Source organism: Acanthopagrus latus, chromosome 12 (assembly GCF_904848185.1).
Source record: "Acanthopagrus latus isolate v.2019 chromosome 12, fAcaLat1.1, whole genome shotgun sequence".
Taxonomy (NCBI): Eukaryota; Metazoa; Chordata; class Actinopteri; order Spariformes; family Sparidae; genus Acanthopagrus; species Acanthopagrus latus.
The window spans coordinates 25,853,882-25,878,120 of record NC_051050.1 but is presented as its reverse complement, the minus strand read 5'-3'; the positions used below and the strand labels follow the sequence as shown (position 1 = coordinate 25,878,120).

Sequence of the window (24,239 nt, the reverse complement as noted above, 5' to 3'; positions counted from 1 at the left end):
CAGGTAACACTGGAAGTTGTGGTGCTGTGTGCTGTCAGTGTATTGACGGAAGTTGAGGGTTTTCGGGTGCTGGTCTCAGGTTTCAGGTCTTTGCGTGTGGTAGCGGTGCTTTGCCTGTGTTGTGGCCGCAAATAGTTCCAGATATAAATTGGTCTAGTAAATCCCTTCGTGTTAATTTGCATTTATATGTGTACTCGATATGAATGTATAGGTCACGAGAGATAATTACAAAAAATCTTGAGTTATTTGATTCACTTTTGCAACGACATGCTAGCTGGACACTCCGGATTACAGCGACTACGCTAAGCTAAAGCTAACCGCGCTGTTTCTAGATTAGGACAATGGCTGGGTCGGCTAAAAAACGCTTTGGCTCACTCATCCAACTCTAGGGACTGCGGGGAGGGACTCAATTTCACCTGGGGGTGGCGTACTCCTTTAATCAGAGTTACAAACTGATAGTTTAGTGCTGATTTGGTAAATTGGCTCTTTTCCTTCTTCAAGGATGGTGATCTAATGTAAACTTCATCTTATTATGGATCAGAATTAATTATCCTTGAATTATCCTATTTATGCTGAACAAAGCGCAGCACATGGTGCCCCGTATGAGGCAGCACACAGCTGGCAAACATTCATTCATTGTGCAATATTCATTTCAGGATGTTTTTGATGGTGCTTAGATTTGAGATTCACATCTTGAACTCTTCAGCCAAAAGTCTTCACATGTAACCCCAGCAGTCTGCTGCAGGAGAAGTCTCTTATCTGCACTTACAGTCAGTTGCAGTGTGGTGCCCGAACCTTAAATCCTCATGAGGTGAACCTGTGAGGTCTCTGCTGTGTTGCCAGGTTTGTGTGTTGTCAGTAAAAAGTGGACTAGTTTAGTTGAGTAGAGTCTCGTCAGTCCACACAGCAGAATCCCTTCAGTAATGCAGTGTTGGCTCCCTCTAGTGGTCACTGCAGAAAGCATCTTTAATGAAGCCTCAGTTATAACGGTGCTGTGTGAATCTGTGTCACACTCAAAGTGTTTCAGTAACAAAGACAAACACACGATTGTTGAAGAAAGTTCAGCAGAAGATTCAACAGAGTGAAAAAGCTGCTGATGATCCAGTGAAGACACTCTGAACAAACTGAGTTCATCAAGCACAGATTTTATTAATGATTCACTGAACGCTGCATCAGTCAGGACATGACTTCATGTGGAATAACACAATATATTACAATCACTAAAAATATGGATCAACATGTTTCCACGTGGACTGAGTCATCTGAGATATTCTACAAGCATGAAGACACATGAAGGAACCAGAGAACCAATCAAATCAAAGTACAGTAGATCACATGACTCTTCAGAAACCCTCCAGACTCAGAGTCCTCTGTACAGTGATGAACATGACAAACATCATGTTTAACTGCTTTATATGAGCAGAAGTATGTCAGTGATGTGTTACTGACACTTGTGTCAACATCAGAGTAACATCACAATAAATCACAGAAAAACACATCAGATCAACCTTAAAAACATTCAACTCACACAAAGAGAGAAACAGTCACAACACACAGGAAGAGCTTTAACCCCTCCAGGCTGAACTCCTTTATCATCACTTTACTTCTATTTAGTTTCAAAACAACTTCAACATTATAATATCATGGTGGATATATAAGACACATCTATTCAGACCAGCAGGAGCAGAAACATGTGAGCAGAAGCCTGATTATATTGGAGAGAAACATGATTGTAACAGCAATGTCAGCACAAATAATGTGTGTTTCTACAGCAGGATGTGACTTTGTGTTAAATGTGTGATATAGAGGAGGGAGCTGTTGTATTCAGCATGAAACACCAGGGGGCGTCCTCACTCCATTTAATGCAGAGCTGTTAGCTGTGGTGATCACATTTCAATGTTCTGATGAAGTTATCACATCAACACTTTATACAAACACACTCAACAACATGTTGTCATGTTTCAACATTTATATCAATTGTGTGAAGATGTTTTCTACACTGTCTGCTCTCTGACAGGTTCTTCAATTAGTTTTTGCTCCTTTAAATGCTGATGTTAGTTTATTAAAGTTGTACTGCAGCGCTGCTACTAATCCTTTATCTTCCTCCATTTGTCTCTTCATCTCCTCCAGTTTCTGGATCTTCTCTGTGTCTCTTTTCTCCTTCATCTTCTCAATCAGGAAGTCCAAGTGGACCAGAGTGGACAGTGAATCAACTTTCAGAGCGATCTGCTCCAGATTGACAACATGCTGGAAGAATTTATCGAACATCTGATCTTTCTTTTTCTCAAGTTCTTCCATTTCCCCCTGTAGTTTTTCCAAAAGACTTGTTTTCTTGTCACACTCTGATTTCTGCTTTTCATACGTCCCTTTCACATCTCGCAGGGTCTTTTTAACTCTTCTTGTCTTGGTCACATAGATCCAGTCTTCTTTCACATGATCTGACACAGGACACTTCCTGGTACATGAAGTGCAGCGGCCACCTTTCATGACCTCACAGTGTTTTGGATACCAGGCCAGTGTGCATGGATAGTGACAGTTCTCCTCACAGACTGTACAGCAGGTCGCTCCATTAGAAAACAACAACCACCACCTCCTCCCAGCTTTGATAGCTAGTTTCTCTTTGTAGGCCTCATCAACTTCTACAGTGAACTCCTCATCTTTCTTCATCTCTTCTTCATGTTTCTTCAGAGCTTCCTGGGTCTGTTGGATTTCTCTCTGTTTTAGTTCAGTTAACTGAATCCTCTCTGTCAGGTTTTGGATGCAGGCTGTCAGTCTGATTCGTGACTTCAGAACCTCCACAGTTGTTTTCAGCTTTTGTGATCTTGTTTTGTGCAGAAACTCTGTGAACTTCTTCAGACCTTTAGTTGTTTTTGTAAATGCATGTTGAAGCTCTTCTGTGTCCTCTGTCCTGTCTTCATGCTGGCAGTTATCAAACAGGAAGTGAACCAGCTGATTATTTTCGTCTTTGGCACATTTAATGTTTGCAGCCTCGAGAGCTTTCAGAGCGTTTTTATACGTCGTACCACTTGAGTGTGTGATGAGGGCGACGATGTTCTGCTCCATGTCTTTACCAAACAGAGACACCACTGAATCAAAGATGTACATCAGTCGATCATCCAGTCGATTCTCAGTTGCTTTCAGCACCAGACCCACTGCATTAATCTCATGAACTCCATCATCTGAGCGGAACCAGTCTAATAATCTCTCACTGACTGCAGCATCATGTTCAGTCCCTCTGGTATCTCCGTATCCAGGAGTGTCGATGATGGTCAGAGAGTAGGGCAGAGTTTTACCTTCAAATCCAAAGATCTGGTACACAAACACATCTGATGTCTGACTCTCTGATTGGTTTCTCTTCTCCTCCTCTACAATCTGAAACCAGACATCATCCTCCCACTTCACTCCCATGGTGTAGTTGACCAGAGTGTTGATCAGAGCAGATTTTCCTGTTCCTGTTTCTCCAACAAGTAAGATGGTTCTGTTTGTCTTGTTCAGATCTTTTTCACCAAGAGTCATTCTTCTTAGAGATCCAATCTCCTCTTTCTTTGGTCTCAGCTGGTAGACAGCAGGAGATCCTGAACGGACAAGACGACTCTTAGAGATGATGTCCTCGTATTTCACTGAGCCTTTTGTTTTCCTGCAGAAGAAGAAGGAGATCATTTAAACATTTAATATCATGTTCAGACTTCAGCCTCCCCTCATTGTACGTCTCAAATGTGTTATTTTATTTCTATTATGAAAAAGCTAAATCAAATAAGTTAGAATTAAATGTCTATTCATTGATTGGATCAGAACAAAATGTGACAGCTGTATATTAAAGTGTTCTGGTGCTGTAATGGACCTCTTCTGATTTTGAGAAGGTATTAAAACCCTCTGAAGTCAAACACATGGAACTGAAAGTGATTTACAGAATGTATGAAACAATAAACAGGGTTTACATCTTTAAACACTTCAATCAAATCACAACATTAGAAACTATCTGAAAATGGTTTGAGGTGAAAGTTGGTTCCAGTTTTAAAGGCAGAACTTTGCTTTAAGTTTCCACATTTAGCTTCATTAACAACAGAAACATGTAATAAATGGTTTTCTAGCATTCTGTGATGTAGCTGTCAGCACATACAGGATCAGTGGACCCGCCCATCTACAATAGATAAAGTCTACCACTAGGAATTAACATCTTCAAGAGCTGAGCTGCTGAAACCTAAAGCCACATCTGAAGAACACAAAGAATCATCTTTACAACTGAATTCAGTCACTGTCAGCAGAAACTCCAGGACATCATCAACAAACTCTGACACATCCTGAGTTCAGAACCATCACAGGCTGAGATCAGCACAGTCCCCCATCCTGTCACTTCAACAAGCGCCAACAATCACAGACACACTTTTAGAAACCTGAAACCTGATTACACTTGTCTTCATCTAGAAGGAAACTTCAGCTGTGGAAAATGCAGCAACTGCAACAACACAAGGGACACAAGTCTTTACCCATCAACACACTGCTGACAAGTTTCATATCAAACAGTTCAGAAAGTGCAACACAGCATCAGTCATGACATGCTGTCAGAGAGAGAGAGCACTGAAACAACACATCTCAACACACAACAGCCATTAGTGCAGGAGACACGGCCGACACCAGAACCAGAACCAGAACCAGAACCAGAACAGCTGGCTGACATGTGGCTGAGCTGTTGTGTTGGGTTGCATTAACATGTGTAGTTGTTGTGAATAAGGAGAAGGTGAAGCTGCTCTATAAACAGGTAATGAATGATGAGACAGTCAAACAGCGTCTCTATAAAACATGTTGTCAGTGGAGACGTGATGATTGTTGAACACTGAACATTAACACTCGAGGCACAAACACTGAACGACGGCACGTCGTGTTCACCTTCTTCTTTCAGTCACATCTGCTGGATGTCGAGTGTTTTGCTGCTGATCCAGGAAAGTTTCAGGTCTGACAGTCAGATTGTTGTTGTGACTTTTACATGAAGTGACTCGAGTGTTGATTCAGACACGAGACCAACATGTTACATTTCTAGCACATTAACATCCAGCAGTGCATGTGTGTCTTTCCCCCGTCTGTCTCTCTGCAGGCATCATGTTCACATCAGTGTAGTTGTGTTCAACCTTTCTTCACTTCTGCAACACTTACAAACTGATATTTAACTAGCAGAAAACAGCTCAGCAGAATAATGAGTGTTCAGGCTGAACACACTGTGACCTCCATCAACATGTGCTGCTGTTAAAGTCATGCACATGTCACTTTGTTGTGTGTGTATAGACTGCTGTGTATATGTGTGTCTGCAGCTTCACTTTACTGTCTGTCTGAATTCACTTTTAAAGGTTGGTTGTGTTACTCACCGTGTTGCCATGGTGACGTCTGGTGTTGGTGTCTGGAGAAACAGAATCAGAACCAGAACTACATTTAATTCATCTGTAATGAAGGAAACTAACACAATGACACCATTCAACACAATTACAATCAAATGTCCAACAGTGTTTAAAAAGCACTTTGCTGACACCAGACTGACTCATGGAGCTGCTTCATCATGTAAATGAGCTGATGACAGATGATATTCTACTTTATTTATGATGAACTGAGACTTTCTTCTTTTAAACTAACAAACAGGATCAATAAATAATGTCCTGTTTTTGTTTGTTCTTGTATCTGTTTTTTTTGGTTTCTTGTATTTGAGTTACGTCATTGTATCATGTTTTGTGTTTTTGTTTTTCCATGTCTTGTGTCTCATGTTCTGATTTTTCCATGCCCTCATGTGTCCTTTAAGTTCTCCTGTGTTCTCCCCTCTGGCTCCCTCTGTCTGTTGTCTTGTTCCCTCCTGGTTTGTTCCTCTGTGCTCCTCCCCCTCATTATCACACCTGGCTTCCTTCCTCCTCTCTCCTCACCTGTTCCTCGTCATGTCATTAGTGTCTGTGTATTTAGTCTCTGTGTTCCCCTCACTCCTTGCCCGGTCATTGTTTTCTGTTTTCTGTGTGCTCCTGTTCCATGCTCCTGTCCCGTTTGGTATGTCTTGGTTTTGAGTTTTCCATGTTTGAGTTGAACTTTGATTTTTGATTTGTACTTTGTCAAGCTGGTTTCTTTTGCTACTTTGTCTCGTTCTTGGTTGTTACTTTGCCTTTTTCCCTGTTTTGTCTTCTTATTCTTCCTGCACCTTGGTCGGAGGACCGGCCGAGGCCTGTTCCTGCTCCTCGGTCGGAGGACCGGCCGAGGCCCACGCCAGTTCCAGTGCCTGTTCCTGCTCCTCGGTCGGAGGACCGGCCGAGGCCTGTTCCTGCACCTCGGTCGGACGACCGGCCGAGGCCCACGCCAGGTCCAGTGCCTGTTCCTGCTCCTCGGTCGGAGGACCGGCCGAGGCCCACGCCAGGTCCAGTGCCTGTTCCTGCTCCTCGGTCGGAGGACCGGCCGAGGCCCACGCCAGGTCCAGTGCCTGTTCCTGATCCTCGGCCGGAGGTCCTGCCGAGTCCCACGCCGGGTCCAGTGCCTGCACCTCGGTCGGAGGCCCGGCCGAGTCCCACACCAAGTCCAGTGCCTGCACCTCGGTCGGAGGCCCGGCCGAGTCCCACGCCAAGTCCAGTGCCTGCACCTCGGTCGGAGGCCCGGCCGAGTCCCACGCCAAGTCCAGTGCCTGCTCCTCGGTCGGAGCCCCGGCTGAATCCTGTCCTTGCTCCTCGGTCAGAGTTCCGGCCGAGTCCCATGCCAGGTCCAGTGCCTGCCCCTCGGTCGGGGGCCCCTCCTGTTCCATGCTCCTGTCCCGTTTGGTATGTCTTGGTTTTGAGTTTTCCATGTTTGAGTTGAACTTTGATTTTTGATTTGTACTTTGTCAAGCTGGTTTCTTTTGCTACTTTGTCTCGTTCTTGGTTGTTACTTTGCCTTTTTCCCTGTTTTGTCTTCTTATGTTTTTTGTAATCAGCTTTTCAATAAAGCTTGCCATTTGTTTCCTTGATCTGGCCTCCGGTAACTGCATTTGGGTCCACCTTCCCCTTCCATAGTTTTCCCTTTTTTAACCCAACCCTGACAGAATGACCGGGCCAGAAATGGACCCACCAGACAGCGTACTGATTTGTAGGCTGGGAAACAAATTGGTGGAGATTTTGAGTGGCAAGGCTGACACAGGGGAGAAGCTAAGGGCCATAACAGATTTTGACGAAGAACTGTTTATTAGGTCTTGGTTGAAGGAACTCCCTTGTGTGTCGCACTGGTTATAGCGGATCTAGATAAATTCAGAACGGCTTTGGTTGCGAACCTCTATGGCGTGGACTCTCAGATGGTGGCAAGCCACCATGCTTCAGCCGCAGCCGAGCTCCCAGCCCAGGCCTCAGTCTCAACCCCATCGACACCTGCCAGTGGCCCCCAGTCGGCGTTCCGGTCGACACCTGCCAGTGGCCCCCAGTTGGCGGTCCGGTCAACACCTGCCAGTGGTCTTCAGTCGGCGGTCCAGATGGCGCCTGTTCCTGCACCTTGGTCAGTGGTCTGGCCGAGGCCTGTTTCTTCTCCTCAGTCGGAGGTTCGGCCGAGGCTCGCGCCAAGTCTAGTTCCTGCACCTCGGTTGGAGGACGGGCCGAGGACCACGCCAAGTCTAGTCCCTGCACCTCGGTCGGAGGACCGGCCGAGGCCCACGCCAAGTCTTGTTCTTGAACCTCGGTCGGTGGACCGGCCGAGGCCTGTTCCTGCACCTTGGTCGGAGGACCGGCCGAGGCCTGTTCCTGCTCCTCGGTCGGAGGACCGGCCGAGGCCCACGCCAGTTCCAGTGCCTGTTCCTGCTCCTCGGTCGGAGGACCGGCCGAGGCCTGTTCCTGCACCTCGGTCGGACGACCGGCCGAGGCCCACGCCAGGTCCAGTGCCTGTTCCTGCTCCTCGGTCGGAGGACCGGCCGAGGCCCACGCCAGGTCCAGTGCCTGTTCCTGCTCCTCGGTCGGAGGACCGGCCGAGGCCCACGCCAGGTCCAGTGCCTGTTCCTGATCCTCGGCCGGAGGTCCTGCCGAGTCCCACGCCGGGTCCAGTGCCTGCACCTCGGTCGGAGGCCCGGCCGAGTCCCACACCAAGTCCAGTGCCTGCACCTCGGTCGGAGGCCCGGCCGAGTCCCACGCCAAGTCCAGTGCCTGCACCTCGGTCGGAGGCCCGGCCGAGTCCCACGCCAAGTCCAGTGCCTGCTCCTCGGTCGGAGCCCCGGCTGAATCCTGTCCTTGCTCCTCGGTCAGAGTTCCGGCCGAGTCCCATGCCAGGTCCAGTGCCTGCCCCTCGGTCGGGGGCCCAGCCGAGGTTGTTTATTGCCAGAGACCCTTCATCGGCTCCCAGACCACCAGCTCCTGGCAAAACTCCGTCGGTGGTCCGGCCAAAACCCTGGAGGGTTTCCCAGCCAGTGGTCTGGTCACCTGTGGGTCCCAGCCCACTCCTTCACCACCGGCTGCCTGTGGGTCTCAGCCCATGCCTTCGCCGCCGGCCTCCAGTGGGTCTCAGCCCATGCTTTCGTCGCCAGCCTCCAGCGAGTTCCAGGCAGCACCCACGCCTTCGCCACCGGCCTCCAGTGGGTCTCATCCGGCTTCATTTGGACTTTGAACCCAAATATTGAGGGACATCTGGGAGCTGTCTCTTAAGGGGGGGGGTTCTGTCATGACTCCTGTTTTTGTTTGTTCTTGTATCTGGTTTTTTTGGTTTCTTGTATTTGAGTTACGTCATTGTATCATGTCTTGTGTTGTGTTTTTGTTTTTCCTTGTCTTGTGTCTCATGTTTTGATGTTCCATGCCCTCATGTGTCCTTTAAGTTCTCCTGTGTTCTCCCCTCTGGCTCCCTCTGTCTGTTGTCTTGTTCCCTCCTGGTCTGTTCCTCTGTGCTCCTCCCCCTCATTATCACACCTGGCTTCCTTCCTCCTCTCTCCTCACCTGTTCCTCGTCATGTCATTAGTGTCTGTGTATTTAGTCTCTGTGTTCCCCTCACTCCTTGCCCGGTCATTGTTTTCTGTTTTCTGTGTGCTCCTGTTCCATGCTCCTGTCCCGTTTGGTATGTCTTGGTTTTGAGTTTTCCATGTTTGAGTTGAACTTTGATTTTTGATTTGTACTTTGTCAAGCTGGTTTCTTTTGCTACTTTGTCTCGTTCTTGGTTGTTACTTTGCCTTTTGCCCTGTTTTGTCTTCTTGTGTTTTTTGTAATCAGCTTTTCAATAAAGCTTGCCATTTGTTTCCTTGATCTGGCCTCCGGTAACTGCATTTGGGTCCACCTTCCCCTTCCATAGTTTTCCCTTTTTTAACCCAACCCTGACACGTCTTCATTCACTACCACACAAAGTCTTTGTGAAATCAGCTCCATGAGGGTAACTGTACCGTGACTTCAGCTCTCTACAGTCAGTTCACCATGTGGTGTTCTGATCCAGATCAGAGTGCACCTGAAAACTTAACTGGTTTTGACTAAAGTCGGTTTCTTACCTCTGTTGTAGATTCAGGAGATGGATCCATAAATAAGGATGGATTTTCCTCACTGTTCCTTCTTTGCTTCGTTGGTCCCATTTTTCGGACGTTTCCCTCAAACTAAATGTTTGTTCTCCTTTTCTGTGCAGAGTCGGTGGAACAAGCTGTACAGTCTGTTGTCCATTAGGGAGTTTCTGTGGAGACATCAGTTTATTATTAATTATCATTGATTATTATTGAGCTCACCATGTGTCGTGTACATGTTTTAGAGGTTTCGTCTTGGTGAGCACTTCTTCTTCACATCTGATTTCTGGTTCTGTTATAAAACTACATGTGAGAGTCGAGGTGTTCTTGATGTGTGAAAAACTTTAAATCCAAAAGCGAGAGATTCTACATTTGTAAGTGACTGACAGACCTGACATCCAGTCACTAATCACTCACTCCCTGTAAATGCAGTAGCAGCTGGATCTCAGATGGCAGAAGCATGAGAGATGCACTGGAGCAAAGGAGCAGGAGGAGAAGACGCCACGCACAGGACGCTGTGGACGCCAGGGCTGCATGATCGTGTGGTTAAAGAAACAGAAGAACCCTAAACTCCAGTACTGTGTGTGTGTGTGTGTGTGTGTGGTTCGTATGTGAAGAAATCATGGTAGCCTGGAAGAGGGCCACAGTCTCCTCTTCATATATAATGTATACATAATATATGCATATATAATAGTTTCTACCTCAGCTTGTTTACCTTGTACATATTGAATTGTTCCTACCTGCTGCAGGCGTCACAGAGCTGTCTGATAATCAGGAAGCAGTGAGAGCAGACAGCATCTTTATACCAGCATGAAGGGTGGATCCTCTGTGGTCACATGACTTCACAGAAACAGCCTCAGATACAAGAAACGTCCTGTGCAGAGACGGCAGTGAGTTCAGTTTCTCTGTGCTGTGTGAGAACATGAACGTCACTTTTTCTTTATCATGTGATTATATTATAACCTGTAAATCCTGCTGAAGCAGTCAAAAGAAATCATAATAAAACCAGTCAGAAAAATGTAAACTCCATTTTTATTTTATTTACTTTAGACTTCACTTCCTCAGTGAATGAAGTTCTCAGACAAACACTTCCTGAATGTGGCCAACATCACAGACATGACTCTGCTGCAGACACCTCGCTCAGAGCTGCACGGCAACGTAATTTCTAATCTATCCAGACTGTGACTCAGGAGGCTGAGCAGGTCGTCTGCTGATCAGACGGGTTGCTGGGTCGAAACCTGGAAATGTCTGTCTTCTGTTTTTCTGCAGAAAATAATGAAGGTCTGGACATCTGATTTAGAATTTTAAAGAATTCTGTATGATGGACTCTAACTGCAGTGTTGAGTTAAAATATCTGTGCTGCACTCTTTATCTCTTTATCTGGATTAAATACTTCTTGTGTCTTGTGAGACTGTATGTGTGATACAAACTTGATTCACCCGTCAGCTACATAATGTTTCATTGTTGTTGAACTTTTCATTGAAACATAAGTAACTTTTAGAATCAGCTGACATCATACAGATGTTGAGTGTTTGTGCTGCTGCTGTTTTCCTCCACAGCTGCTTGTTGATCAGGACAGTGTCACTCTGCTGTCTGTGCTGCTGTTGTCAGTCTGTTTCAGTCTGTTCAGGTAAAACACACCTGATATCACTTCTGATCGTCCTCCAACCAGGTTTCAGGTCGACTATCATCTAAAATGTGAATCATACCTGTTGAGTCAGTTCTTCCACAGGTCAGTTTGGATCAGGTCTAAAATGTTGAACTGGTGGAGACGCTGAAACATGCTGAAAAATCTAAACTATGCAAAAAACAGATGTGAGGAAATGTTTAAAGTTTCTCTTTGTCATGACTCCTGTTTGCATTGTCCTTGTGTCTGGTTTTTGGTTTTGGGTTTTGATTTCATGTTCCTTTTTTTTTCTATGTCTTGTTGTGTTATGTGTTTTGTTTTTCCTTGTCTTGTGTCTCATGTTCTGATTTTTCCATGCCCTCATGTGTCCTTTAAGTTCTCCTATGTTCTCCCCTCTGGCTCCCTCTGTCTGTTGTCTTGTTCCCTCCTGGTCTGTTCCTCTGTGCTCCTCCCCCTCATTATCACACCTGGCTTCCTTCCTCCTCTCTCCTCACCTGTTCCTTGTCATGTCATTAGTGTCTGTGTATTTAGTCTCTGTGTTCCCCTCACTCCTGGTCCAGTCATTGTTTTCTGTTTGCGGTTTTTTGGCTCCTGTCCATGCTCGGTATGTTTTTTGGTTTTGAGTTTTCCATGTTTGATTTGTACTTTGCCTTTTTTTTTTTTTGCACTTTGTTGAACTGTTTATTTTGCTACTTTGTCTTGATGTTTTGTTGCTACTTTGCCTTGTTGGTTTTGTTTGCTACTTTGCCTTTTGACCGTTTGTCTGCTTTTGTTTTTTTGTAATCAGCTTTTTAATAAAGCTCGCCTTTTGTTTGTTCCCTTATCCTCGCCTCCCGTGTGTACTGCGTTTGGGTCCTCCTTTCCCTTTATAGTTTTCCCTTTTTTTACCCTGACCTGACAGAATGACTGGACCTGAAATGGACCTACCAGACAGTATACTAATTTGTAGGCTGGGGAACAAACTGGTGGAGATTCTGAGCTGCCAGGCTGACACAGGGGAGAAGCTAAAGGCCATAGCAGACTATGACAAAGAACTATTTATTAGGCCTTGGCTGAAGGAACTCCCTTGGATCGCTCAGGTGATAGCAGATCTAGATAACCTCAGGAAGGCCTTGGTGGCTTCAGCCACAGCCACAGCCGAGCTCCCAGCCCAGGCCGCGGCCACAGCCGAGCTCCCAGCCCAGCCCAGGCCGCAGCCACAGCCGAGTTCTCAGCCCAGGCCTCAGCCTCAGCCACAGCCGAGCTCTCAGCCCAGGCCTCAGTCTCAACCCTGTCGACACCTGCCAGTGGCCCCCAGTTGGCGATCCGGTCGACACCTGCCAGTGGCCCCCAGTCGACGGTCCGGTCGACACCTGCCAGTGGCCCCCAGTCGGCGGTCCGGTCGACACCTGCCAGTGGTCTTCAGTCGGCGGTCCAGATGAGGCCTGTTCCTGCACCTCGGTCGGAGGACCGGCCGAGGCCAGATCCTGCACCTCGGTCGGAGGACCAGCCGAGGCCAGTTCCTGCACCTCGGTTGGAGGACCGGCCGAGATCCACGCCAAGTCTAGTCCATGCACCTCGGTCGGAGGACCGGCCGAGGCCTGTTCCTGCACCTCGTTTGGAGGACCGGCCGAGGCCCACGCAAAGTCTTGTTCCTGCACCTCGGTCGGAGGACTGGCCGAGGCCAGTTCCTGCACCTCGGTTGGAGGACCGGCCGAGGCCAGTTCCTGCATCTCGGTCGGAGGCCCGGCCGAGGCCCACGCCAGGTCCAGCGCCTGTTCCTGCACCTCGGTCGGAGGACCGGCCGAGGCCCACGCCAGGTCCAGCGCCTGTTCCTGCTCCTCGGTCGGAGGACCGGCCGAGGCCCACGCCAGGTCCAGTGCCTGTTCCTGCTCCTTGGTCGGAGGACGGGCCGAGGCCCACGCCAGGTCCAGTGCCTGCTCCTGCCCCTCGGTCGGAGGTCCTGCCGAGTCCCACGCCAGGTCCAGTGCCTGTTCCTGCTCCTCGGCCGGAGGCCCTGCCGAGTCCCACGCCAGGTCCAGTGCCTGCTCCTGCCCCTCGGTCGGAGGTCCTGCCGAGTCCCACGCCAGGTCCTGTGCCTGCTCCTGCACCTCGGTCGGAGGTCCGGCCGAGTCCCACGCCAAGTCCTGTGCCTGCTCTTGCACCTCGGTCGGAGGTCCGGCCGAGTCCCATGCCAAGTCCTGTGCCTGCTCTTGCACCTCGGTCGAAGGTCCGGCCGAGTCCCATGCCAAGTCCTGTGTCTGCACCTCGGTCGGAGGCCCGGCCGTTTGTTGCCAGAGACCCTTCATCGGCTCTCAGACCACCAGCTCCCGGCAAAACTCCGTCGTTGGTCCGGCCAAGACCCTTGAGGGTTTCCCAGCCAGTGGTCTGGTCGCCAATGGGTCTCAGTCCACGCCTTCGCCACCGGCCTCCAGTTGGTCTCAGCCCGCACCCACGCCTTCGCTTTCGTCTTCCTCTTCGTCTACGTCGCCAGCGTCCAGGGGGTTCCAGCCCGCACCTTCGCCTTCGCCTTCATCGCCGGATTCCAGTGAGTTCCAGGCCGCTCCTATGTCTTCGTCGCCGCCCTCCGGCGAGTCTGAGACCGCGCCTACGTCTTGGTCACCGGTCTCCTGGTCCAGTCATTGTTTTCTGTTTGCGGTTTTTTGGCTCCTGTCCATGCTTGGTATGTTTTTTGGTTTTGAGTTTTCCATGTTTGATTTGTACTTTGCCTTTTTTTTTTTTTGCACTTTGTTGAACTGTTTATTTTGCTACTTTGTCTTGATGTTTTGTTGCTACTTTGCCTTGTTGGTTTTGTTTGCTACTTTGCCTTTTGACCGTTTGTCTGCTTTTGGTTTTTTGTAATCAGCTTTTTAATAAAGCTCGCCTTTTGTTTGTTCCCTTATCCTCGCCTCCCGTGTGTACTGCGTTTGGGTCCTCCTTTCCCTTCTATAGTTTTCCCCTTTTTTACCCTGACCTGACACTCTTTTTGTTTCTCAGTTATCATATTTTATTATGGCTCTTGTTTTTCACATCTCAAGTTCACATCTCAAACGATTTCCTGTCAGTGAGAAACAGAAAGTCCCTCAGTGTCTGATGTCATGATGACACTGGTAGTGTTTGCTGTTAGTATTAAGTTGGCACACGGTGACAGTCTAACCAGTCGGAGTTCATTGGACCACAGAAGACAGACGAAACTTCAGTTCAATGGAATAACTAAATATTTGCTGTACCAACGTTCCAATCTGCACTGACTGGTTAGACTGTCACTGTGTGCCAACTTCATACAATCAACAAATACTACCAGCGTCACTGAAGGACTTTCTGTTTCTCACTGACAGGAAACCATTTGAGATGTGAACTTATAGAAAACAAGAGCCATTATAAAAGATGATCACTGAGAAACAAAAAGAGAAACTTTAAACATTTCCTCACATCTGCTTTTTGTATAGTTTTGATTTTTCATCATGTTTCAGTGTCTCCACTGTAGTGACAAAACTACTTGTCCATATTAGCAATTAACTGACTTTTTACTAAGCAAACACTCACAGGTGGAGATTTAATTCAAGGATGAAACAGCTGGTCTTCAGGTCAAAGGTATTTATTTCACACAGCAAGATACATGCAGTGAGCTCTCCCGGGATGAACTGATTTCTCTGTCTGATGCTTCCCTTTACATACTATTCTGGGGGTTTCCACGCCCTTGGATCCTCCTTATTTTTGGCCTGATCAATACCCTCATCCACAATTAACCCCCCTGTTTTGGTTATACTGGTGAAATATCTTCCAAATAAGGTTTTTAAAATGAATCCAGACACCCACTTTTCCCCCCCCCTCCCTTCCTGGGGACTTGGGTGTCATCTGGCAATGATCATCTTTTGATTGATTCATTCTTAGCAGTTTTAATCTCCAGGTACTTTCCTTCTACACACACAGAACAGCTGAAAACCTCTAAATAGGGTGATGGTATTACAAATCAGGTTTTTAGACACTACACCACCAGTTCAACATTTTAGACCTGATCCAAACAGACCTGTGGAAGAACTGACTCAACAGGTATGATTCACATTTTAGATGATAGTCGACCTGAAACCTGGTTGGAGGATGATCAGAAGTGATATCAGGTGTGTTTTACCTGAACAGACTGAAACAGACTGACAACAGCAGCACAGACAGCAGAGTGACACTGTCCTGATCAACAAGCAGCTGTGGAGGAAAACAGCAGCAGATAAACACTCAACATCTGTATGATGTCAGCTGATTCTAAAAGTTACTTATGTTTCCATGAAAAGTTCAACAACAATAAAACATCATGTAGCTGACGGGTGAATCAAGTTTGTATCACACATACAGTCTCACCAGACTTCATCAAGTATTTAATCCAGATAAAGAGATAAAGAGTGCAGCACAGATATTTTAACTCAACACTGCAGTTAGAGTCCATCATACAGACCCACCAACCCGTCTGATCAGCAGACGACCTGCTCAGCCTCCTGAGTCACAGTCTGTTGGACTGGACCACATTCTGGTTCTGGTCTAATCGTCCTCATGTGGTTTCTGGTCCGGTTCTACTCTGAACTGAGTCTCTCTTTCTAAATGTTTTTGTGGGTTTTTCCTCCTTCATGTTGACACGTGTAGAACATGGATGGATGTCAGAGCTGATAGAAAGTCCACTTGGATCCACTCATATATAACATGTGTTTGACTTACAGACATGAGACTCACTGGGACATAATGAGACCCATCAGGACCTGCTTACACTGAACTGACCTGAAAAACACAAAGCTCTGAGCGAGGTGTCTGCAGCAGAGTCGTGTCTGTGATGTTGGCCACATTCAGGAAGTGTCTGTCTGAGAGCAGCTGTGAGGAAACCAGCATGTTTGTTCCACTAACTTTTATTCACTGTGGAAGTCACACAGATACTGGAGTCAAACATTCAACAAAACACGTTAAAGAAAAAGTGATGCTCATGTTCTCACACAGCACAGAGAAACTGAACTCACTGCCGTCTCTGCACAGGACGTTTCTTGTATCTGAGGCTGTTTCTGTGAAGTCATGTGACCACAGAGGATCCACCCTTCATGCTGGTATAAAGATGCTGTCTGCTCTCACTGCTTCCTGATCATCAGACAGCTCTGTGACGCCTGCAGCAGGTAGGAACAATTCAATATGTACAAGTCAAACAAGCTGAGGTAGAAACTATTAAATAGTTGAAAATGTGCAGGATTTTAGACTACTGAAACTCTTCAAATGAAACAGTCACTCAACATAACTTATATTATTATATGATTGAAGAAAAGTTTTAAAAGTGAAGAAAAAGTCTGTTGAGTGAATGTTTTTATGTGAAGAGGAGACATTTTAGAATCTGTCTCTTTTGGATTTAAAGTTCTTCACACATTATGAAGACCTCTGTGTTGACATGTAGTTTTATAACAGAACAACATACCGGATGTAAAGATGAGAAGTGCTCGCCAAGAGGAAACGTCCAAAACACGCCCTCATGTACACGACACATGAGTGGACCAACTTTAGTCAAAACCAATTAAGTTTCAATGGATCTGAACTGAACCCCTGACGGAAACATGTGGTGATACAATATGTCACTGAATGTAAAATCAATATTAAAACTAAATGGAGGCATGAATGATCTTCTGTATTTTTTCACTTTTGTATTAACTTCTCTGTTTATATGTTGATGACGGTTCTCAGTCACGATACAGAACTGATAATTCTCTACTTCTAGTTTATATCCCTTTACATTAAATGTTTTACTTTCTTTATTCATTCATTAGCTTTTAAATGCATTTATGAATGTATCTGTCTGTGCTTCCTCCTCTGCAATTTTCCTTCATTACAGATGAATTAAATGTAGTTCTGGTTCTGATTCTGTTTCTCCAGACACCAACACCAGACGTCACCATGGCAACAGGGTGAGTAACACAACCAACCTTTAAAAGTGAATTCAGACAGACAGTAAAGTGAAGCTGCAGACACACATATACACAGCAGTCTGTACACACACAACACAGTGACATGTGCATGACTTTAACAGCAGCACATGTTGATGGAGGTCACAGTGTGTTCAGCCTGAACACTCATTATTCTGCTGAGCTGTTTTCTGGTAGTTAAATATCAGTTTGTAAGTGTTGCAGAAGTGAAGAAAGGTTGAACACAACTACACTGATGTGAACATGATGCCTGCAGAGAGACAGACGGGGGAAAGACACACATGCACTGCTGGATGTTAATGTGGTAGAAATGTAACATGTTGGTCTCGTGTCTGAATCAACACTCGAGTCACTTCATGTAAAAGTCACAACAACAATCTGACTGTCAGACCTGAAACTTTTCTGGATCAGCAGCAAAACACTCGACATCCAGCAGATGTGACTGAAAGAAGAAGGTGAACACGACGTGCCGTCGTTCAGTGTTTGTGCCTCGAGTGTTAATGTTCAGTGTTCAACAATCATCACGTCTCCACTGACAACATGTTTTATAGAGACGCTGTTTGACTGTCTCATCATTCATGACCTGTTTATAGAGCAGCTTCACCTTCTCCTTATTCACAACAACTGATGTGCTGACTCAACATAAAAAATTGATGTAACAATTTGCATGGATATTTTTAAGTTATTTCAACATAGTTAATATTGAGTACATGCCACAAAACTTCTCTAGTTAGGCAAACTCAATTAATTTAGTACAAGCATGAGTTTCCTTGTCCTCTACACTCTTATTTAAGTTGAACCAACTTAATTTTAATTATGTCAAAATTACTCCTTTTAGTCATTCTAACATATTTCTTTTCCTTTCATTCTACCCAGAAACGTCCATACAAATTTTTACCTTCATGTTTTTTATTAATACAAGATTTATTTATCTAAGTCTGAATAAATCACACATTGAAATTCCAGTATGAACAGTATGATCTGTTTATTCAAACACATCCTCCTCAAATTTGCAAATTTTACAGGTCCACTTAATTTTAAAAACTGGCGGTTACTTGAATTTAGAGCATTCAGAAGGCTGTGGTGCCTACAACCTGTGCAACTTAAGAACAGTAAATTTTATCTAACTGTTTTTGACTATTCAAGATGAAAAACAAGAGAAAATGCACTCAAACTACTGCAAAGAAATGGGCAGTGTGAAATTGCACACTCATGCTGCACACTCATGACCACTCCTGTGGCATCTAAACAATATTTGCTTCGTCGACACAGTTTTTAGACTGCACTTGCTGTTGCAATGGCTGACTAACAAATTGAATGTGTGCTCGGTCAGCCACAACAGCCTAGCCATGAAGCTATTGTTACTCAATCCTTCAACACAACTACAAATTTTATATAAATTTGAAAGAAACATGTTAAAACAAGTTAAAACTACTGAAAATCAGTGCCAATTAACACCTGCCACCATAAAACAAAACTTAAATACTAATGTTAGACTTAATAACTACCATTAATGCTAGCTTACACATTATCACTGCTGACCGAGAAAAAACATCTAGTCTTGTGTAAAACGATTTCTTGTAATGTCTGCCGATGCAGTTATTAGCTGCTGTGAGTCAAAACTGTACTCACCAAACCGCAAAGTTTGCAAACCGTGTTTCTCCAACTCTGTGCTCTGCTCAGTCCTGTCTTTCAACCTTATGCTTCCAACAGGCATGTGCATGGTCTGTACATGTCCAAGCAGGTCAGCCTTGTACTAAGCTTTTAACAAACATGGACACAGATTTGAAAGATTTGCTAACTGAATACACTTCCACGTCAAGTTAAAGTGAAACTCTCGCCAAAACGCAGCCCATAAAAATATAAAGCGCAACTTTATTTGTGATTGAATATGAGTCAAACCTTCATGTAAACGTGCAATTACAACGGAAGAGGCACTTTTAAGATTTACCGTAGTTTCGTTTTTGGGCAAGATAATTTTCAATGGAGTGCAGGGGCACTCTAATGCTAGCATCAAAATCACAATTTTAAAACAGTAAGAAGTCTCGACACAACATGAAACTTTGCTGGTAGCATCACCAGGGTCTCTACACATGAACACCAGCACTGACAACATTGTTTGTGTACACAGAGTACACAAACAAAAGAAGACAAAAGAAAGTTTTTGGACAACTCATGTTAGCAGTAGCAACTCCGGCGTGCCGCTGTCATGCAGACATAAAGTGCCGATCCCCGAGTGTGACGTAACAGGCAGGAGAGTAACGGTGGACCACTCCTCAAGCCTGCAAAGGTTGCTTTGGTTGCTTTTTGGCAAGAGTTTCACTTTAAGGCAGAAATATCTGTTGAAAATTCATGTATTATTGAGTTAAGACTATTTTATTTATTTTCATTTAGGCCAACTTATCAAATAAAGTTATAAACTCATTACAGTGTATACACACAAGAAATATATTTTTTTTACACATAACAAGCTCTTGATTTTGAGCTATACTACAACATGTTTGATACATGAAAATTGATACATGATCTTAAATGTTTAAATGATCTCCTTCTTCTACAGGAAAACAAAAGGCTCAGTGAAATACAAGAACATCATCTCTAAGAGTCTTCTTGTCCGTTCAGGATCTCCTGCTGTCTACCAGCTGACACCAAAGAAAGAGGAGATTGGATCTCTAAGAAGAATGACTCTTGGTGAAAAAGATCTGAACCAGACAAACAGAACCATCTTACTTGTTGGAGAAACAGGAGCAGGAAAATCTACTCTGATCAACACTCTGGTCAACTACACCATGGGAGTGAAGTGGAAAGATGATGTCTGGTTTCAAATTGTAGAGGAGGAGAAGAGAAACCAATCAGAGAGTCAGACATCAGATGTGATCGTGTACCAGATCTTTGAATTTGAAGGTAAAACTCTGCCCTACTCTCTGACCATCATCGACACTCCTGGATACGGAGATACCAGAGGGATTGAACATGATGCTGCAGTCAGTCAAAGATTATTAGACTGGTTCCGCTCAGCAGATGGAGTTCATGAGATTAATGCAGTGGGTCTGGTGCTGAAAGCAGCTGAGAATCGACTGAGTGATCGACTGATGTACATCTTTGATTCAGTGGTGTCTCTGTTTGGAAAAGACATGGAGCAGAACATCGTCGCCCTCTTCACACACTCAGATGGTCTGACACCTGAAAACGCTCTGAAAGCTCTCGAGGCTGCAAACATTAAATGTGCCAAAGACGAGGACGATGATCTTCTTCATTTTATGTTCAATAACCATCAGACCAGAGAGAAAACAAAGAAAACTAAAGCTGCTTTAAAAAGTGCATGGGATGTGACAACAGATGGAATCAGTCAGTTCAAAGACTTTCTGGAAAAAACGAAACCACAAAAGATAAATACAACCAGGGATGACGTGAATGAGCGAATCAGACTGACAGCCTGCATCCAAAACCTGACAGAGAGGATTCAGTTAACTGAACTAAAACAGAGAGAAATCCAACAGACCCAGGAAGCTCTGAAGAAACATGAAGAAGAGATGAAGAAAGATGAGAAGTTCACTGTAGAAGTTGATGAGGCCTACAAAGAGAAACTAACTATCAGTGCTGGTGGGTTGTTGTTCTATAAAGGAGCTGTCTGCTGTACAGTCTGTGAGGAGAACTGTCACTATCCTGGATGCACACTGGCCTGGTATCCAAAACACTGTGAGGTCATGAAAGATGGCCGCTGCACTTCATGTACCAGGAAGTGTCCTGTGTCAGATCATGTGAAAGAAGACTGGATCTATGTGACCAAGACAAGAAGAGTTAAAAAGACCCTACAGGATGTAAAAGAGAAGTATGAAAAGGAGAAATCAGAGTGTGACGAGAAAACAAGTCTTTTGGAAAATCTACAGGAGGAAATGAAAGAACTTGAGAAAGAGAAAGATCAGATGTTGGATGAATCCTTCCATCATGTTGTCAATCTGCAGCAGATCGCTCTGAAAGTTGATTCACTGTCCACTCTGGTCCACTTGGACTTCCTGATTGAGAAGATGAAGGAGAAAAGAGACACAGAGAAGATCCAGAAACTGGAAGAGATGAAGAGACGAGTGGAGGAAGATAAACAATTTAAAGCAGCGCTGCAGTACTGTTCTAATAAACTAACATCAGCTGCCAGAGAAGTTTCAGGATCAATAATGAAGTAAGTGAAGAAGATGTCAGAGAGCAGACAGTGTAGAAAACATCTTCACACAGTTGATATAAATGTTGAAACATGACAACATGTTGCTGAGTGTGTTTGTATAAAGTGTTGATGTGATAACTTCATCAGAACATTGAAATGTGATCACCACAGCTAACAGCTCTGCATTAAATGGAGTGAGGACGCCCCCTGGTGTTTCATGCTGAATACAACAGCTCCCTCCTCTATATCACACATTTAACACAAAGTCACATTTGGATGAGAGAAGAACAAAGTGTCTTTAGACAAGAACATGTAATGACCAAGCAAAGAAAAGTCAATAACAGCTGGAGTGAAACCATCAGATGTTAATTCCTAGTGGTAGACTTTATCTATTGTAGATGGGCGGGTCCACTGATCCTGTATGTGCTGACAGCTACATCACAGAATGCTAGAAAACCATTTATTACATGTTTCTGTTGCTAATGAAGCTAAATGTGGAAACTTAAAGCAAAGTTCTGCCTTTAAAACTGGAACCAACTTTCACCTCAAACCATTTTCAGATAGTTTCTAATGTTGTGATTTGATTGAAGTGTTTAAAGATGTAAACCCTGTTTATTGTTTCATACATTCTGTAAATCACTTTCAATTCCATGTGTTTGACTTCAGAGGGTTTTAATACCTTCTCAAAATCAGGAGAGGTCCATTACAGCACCAGAACACTTTAATATACAGCTGTCACATGATGTTCTGTTCAGATCAGAAAATAGAAGCTTTATTAGTTTTATTCTAATTTATTTCATTTAGCTTTTTCACAATTAACATAAAATAACACATTTGAGACGTACAATGAGGGGAGGCTGAAGTCTGAACATGATATTAAATGTTTAAATGATCTCCTTCTTCTGCAGGAAAACAAAAGGCTCAGTGAAATACGAGGACATCATCTCTAAGAGTCGTCTTGTCCCTTCAGGATCTCCTGCTGTCTACCAGCTGAGACCAAAGAAAGAGGAGATTGGATCTCTAAGAAGAATGACTCTTGGTGAAAAAGATGTGAACCAGACAAACAGAACCATCTTACTTGTTGGAGAAACAGGAACAGGAAAATCTGCTCTGATCAACACTCTGGTCAACTACACCATGGGAGTGAAGTGGGAGGATGATGTTTGGTTTCAGATTGTAGAGGACGAGAAGAGAAACCAAACAGAGAGTCAGACATCAGATGTGTTTGTGTACCAGATCTTTGGATGTGAAGGTAAAACTCTGCCCTACTCTCTGACCATCATCGACACTCCTGGATACGGAGATACCAGAGGGACTGAACATGATGCTGCAGTCAGTGAGAGATTATTAGACTGGTTCCGCTCAGATGATGGAGTTCATGAGATTAATGCAGTGGGTCTGGTGCTGAAAGCAGCTGAGAATCGACTGGATGATCGACTGATGTACATCTTTGATTCAGTGGTGTCTCTGTTTGGAAAAAACATGGAGCAGAACATCGTCGCCCTCATCACACACTCAAGTGGTACAACACATAAAAACGCTCTGAAAGCTCTCGAGGCTGCAAACATTAAATGTGCCAAAGATGAAAAGAATCAGCTGGTTCACTTCCTGTTTGATAACTGCCAGCATGAAGACAGGACAGAGGACACAGATAAGCTTCAGCAAGCATTTACAGAAACAACTGGAGGACTGAAGAAGTTCACAGACTTTCTGGAAAAAACTAAACCACAAAAGCTGAAAACAACTGTGGAGGTTCTGAATTCACGAATCAGACTGACAGCCTGCATCCAAAACCTGACAGAGAGGATTCAGTTAACTGAACTGAAACAGAGAGAAATCCAACAGACCCAGGAAGCTCTGAAGAAACATGAAGAAGAGATGAAGAATAATGAGAAGTTCACTATAGAAGTTGATGAAGTCTACAAAGAGAAAGAAACTATCAGTGCTGGGAGGAGGTGGTGGGCGTTGTGGTTAAATTATGGAGGAGCTGTCTGCTGTACAGTCTGTGAGGAGAACTGTCACCATCCTGGATGCACACTGGCCTGGTATCCAAAACACTGTGAGGTCATGAAAGATGGCCGCTGCACTTCATGTACCAGGAAGTGTCCTGTGTCAGATCATGTGAAAGAAAACTGGATCTATGTGACCGAGACAAGAAGAGTTAAAAAGAACCTACAAGATGTGAAGAAGAAGTATGAAAAGGAGAAATCAGAGTGTGACAAGAAAACAAGCCTTCTGGAAAAACTACAGAAGGAAATGAAAGAACTTGAGAAAGATAAAGATCAGATGTTGGATGAATCCTTCCAGCATGTTGTCAATCTGGAGCAGATCGCTCTGAAAGTTGATTCACTGTCCACTCATGTCCACTTGGACTTCCTGATTGAGAAGATGGAGAAGAAAAGAGACACAGAGAAGATCCAGAAACTGGAGGAGATGAAGAGTCGAGTGGATGAAAGAACCAGAGCAGCGATGCGATACAGAGAAATAGTGACTGCTAAAGAAGTAATGTGAGTGGAGAACATGACAGAGAGCAGACAGTGTGGAAAACATCTTCACACGGTTGATACAAATATTGAAACATCACAAAACATCACAAAAAGTCTGAGAATGTCCAAAGTTTGGGATCATTTCACACTTAAGAATGAAGATAACAAAGTGCAACATGTCTACTTCAAAGCAGAACTGGTATACCACAACAGCATGTCAACAATGAATCAACATCTGAACTGAAAGCATCCAGTTGTTAACACCAGCTCATCAAGTGTCACCAACACAAGCTAACGTAAACTTTGATGCTAGCTAATTTAACCCTTTAAGCCCCAAGCCAAATTTCTAGGGTTATGGTTATGGTGATTCATGAAGTTTGATGTTTAGTTTTTTATTCAAGTAGTGTTTGGGTCATATAAACATGTTTTTTACACACTGTAGCCCAGCTTCAGCTTGATATAAAATATGACTATATTCTTGTATAATTAGTGCAGTAGGGGTTCTGTGATTGTTCTGCATGTCTTAAGGGTTCGCCCTCATCACACACTCAGATGGTCTGACACCTGAAGACGCTCTGCAGGCACTGAAAGATGCAAACAT

General features: G+C 44.7%; 2 protein-coding genes and 1 long non-coding RNA gene across 3 annotated transcripts; 2 read left to right on the top strand and 1 right to left on the bottom strand.

Moving 5' to 3' along the window:
- Window positions 1–1,129: 1,129 nt before the first annotated feature.
- Window positions 1,130–9,838, bottom strand: LOC119029692. The gene is made up of 3 exons (XM_037116746.1): window positions 9,437–9,838; window positions 5,361–5,392; window positions 1,130–3,637 (listed from the first exon to the last, which is right to left on the bottom strand). The coding sequence occupies exons 1-3, from the start codon at window positions 9,515–9,517 to the stop codon at window positions 2,023–2,025; spliced, it is 1,728 nt and encodes a 575-aa protein (XP_036972641.1). The 5' UTR covers window positions 9,518–9,838; the 3' UTR covers window positions 1,130–2,022.
- Window positions 5,971–10,442, top strand: LOC119029721. The gene is made up of 3 exons (XR_005078055.1): window positions 5,971–6,021; window positions 9,875–10,108; window positions 10,192–10,442. It is a non-coding gene; the product is annotated as an uncharacterized LOC119029721 (long non-coding RNA).
- Window positions 10,443–16,192: 5,750 nt separating this feature from the next.
- LOC119029682 lies at window positions 16,193–23,688 on the top strand. The gene is made up of 4 exons (XM_037116726.1): window positions 16,193–16,198; window positions 16,944–16,975; window positions 19,554–21,170; window positions 22,061–23,688. The coding sequence occupies exons 2-4, from the start codon at window positions 16,965–16,967 to the stop codon at window positions 23,661–23,663; spliced, it is 3,231 nt and encodes a 1,076-aa protein (XP_036972621.1). The 5' UTR covers window positions 16,193–16,198; window positions 16,944–16,964; the 3' UTR covers window positions 23,664–23,688.
- The last annotated feature ends 551 nt before the right edge of the window (window positions 23,689–24,239 follow it).

Bases quoted from the DNA above. Each gene is read 5' to 3' on its own strand.
- LOC119029692 (XM_037116746.1), bottom strand. From the start codon at position 9,517: ATGGGACCAACGAAGCAAAGAAGGAACAGTGAGGAAAATCCATCCTTA. The intron at 5,393-9,436 runs GTAAGAAACCGA...CTGTTTCTCCAG, and splicing joins CTCCTGAATCTACAACAGAG to ACACCAACACCAGACGTCAC. The intron at 3,638-5,360 runs GTGAGTAACACA...CTTCTTCTGCAG, and splicing joins GACGTCACCATGGCAACACG to GAAAACAAAAGGCTCAGTGA.
- LOC119029682 (XM_037116726.1), top strand. The intron at 21,171-22,060 runs GTAAGTGAAGAA...CTTCTTCTGCAG, and splicing joins GTTTCAGGATCAATAATGAA to GAAAACAAAAGGCTCAGTGA.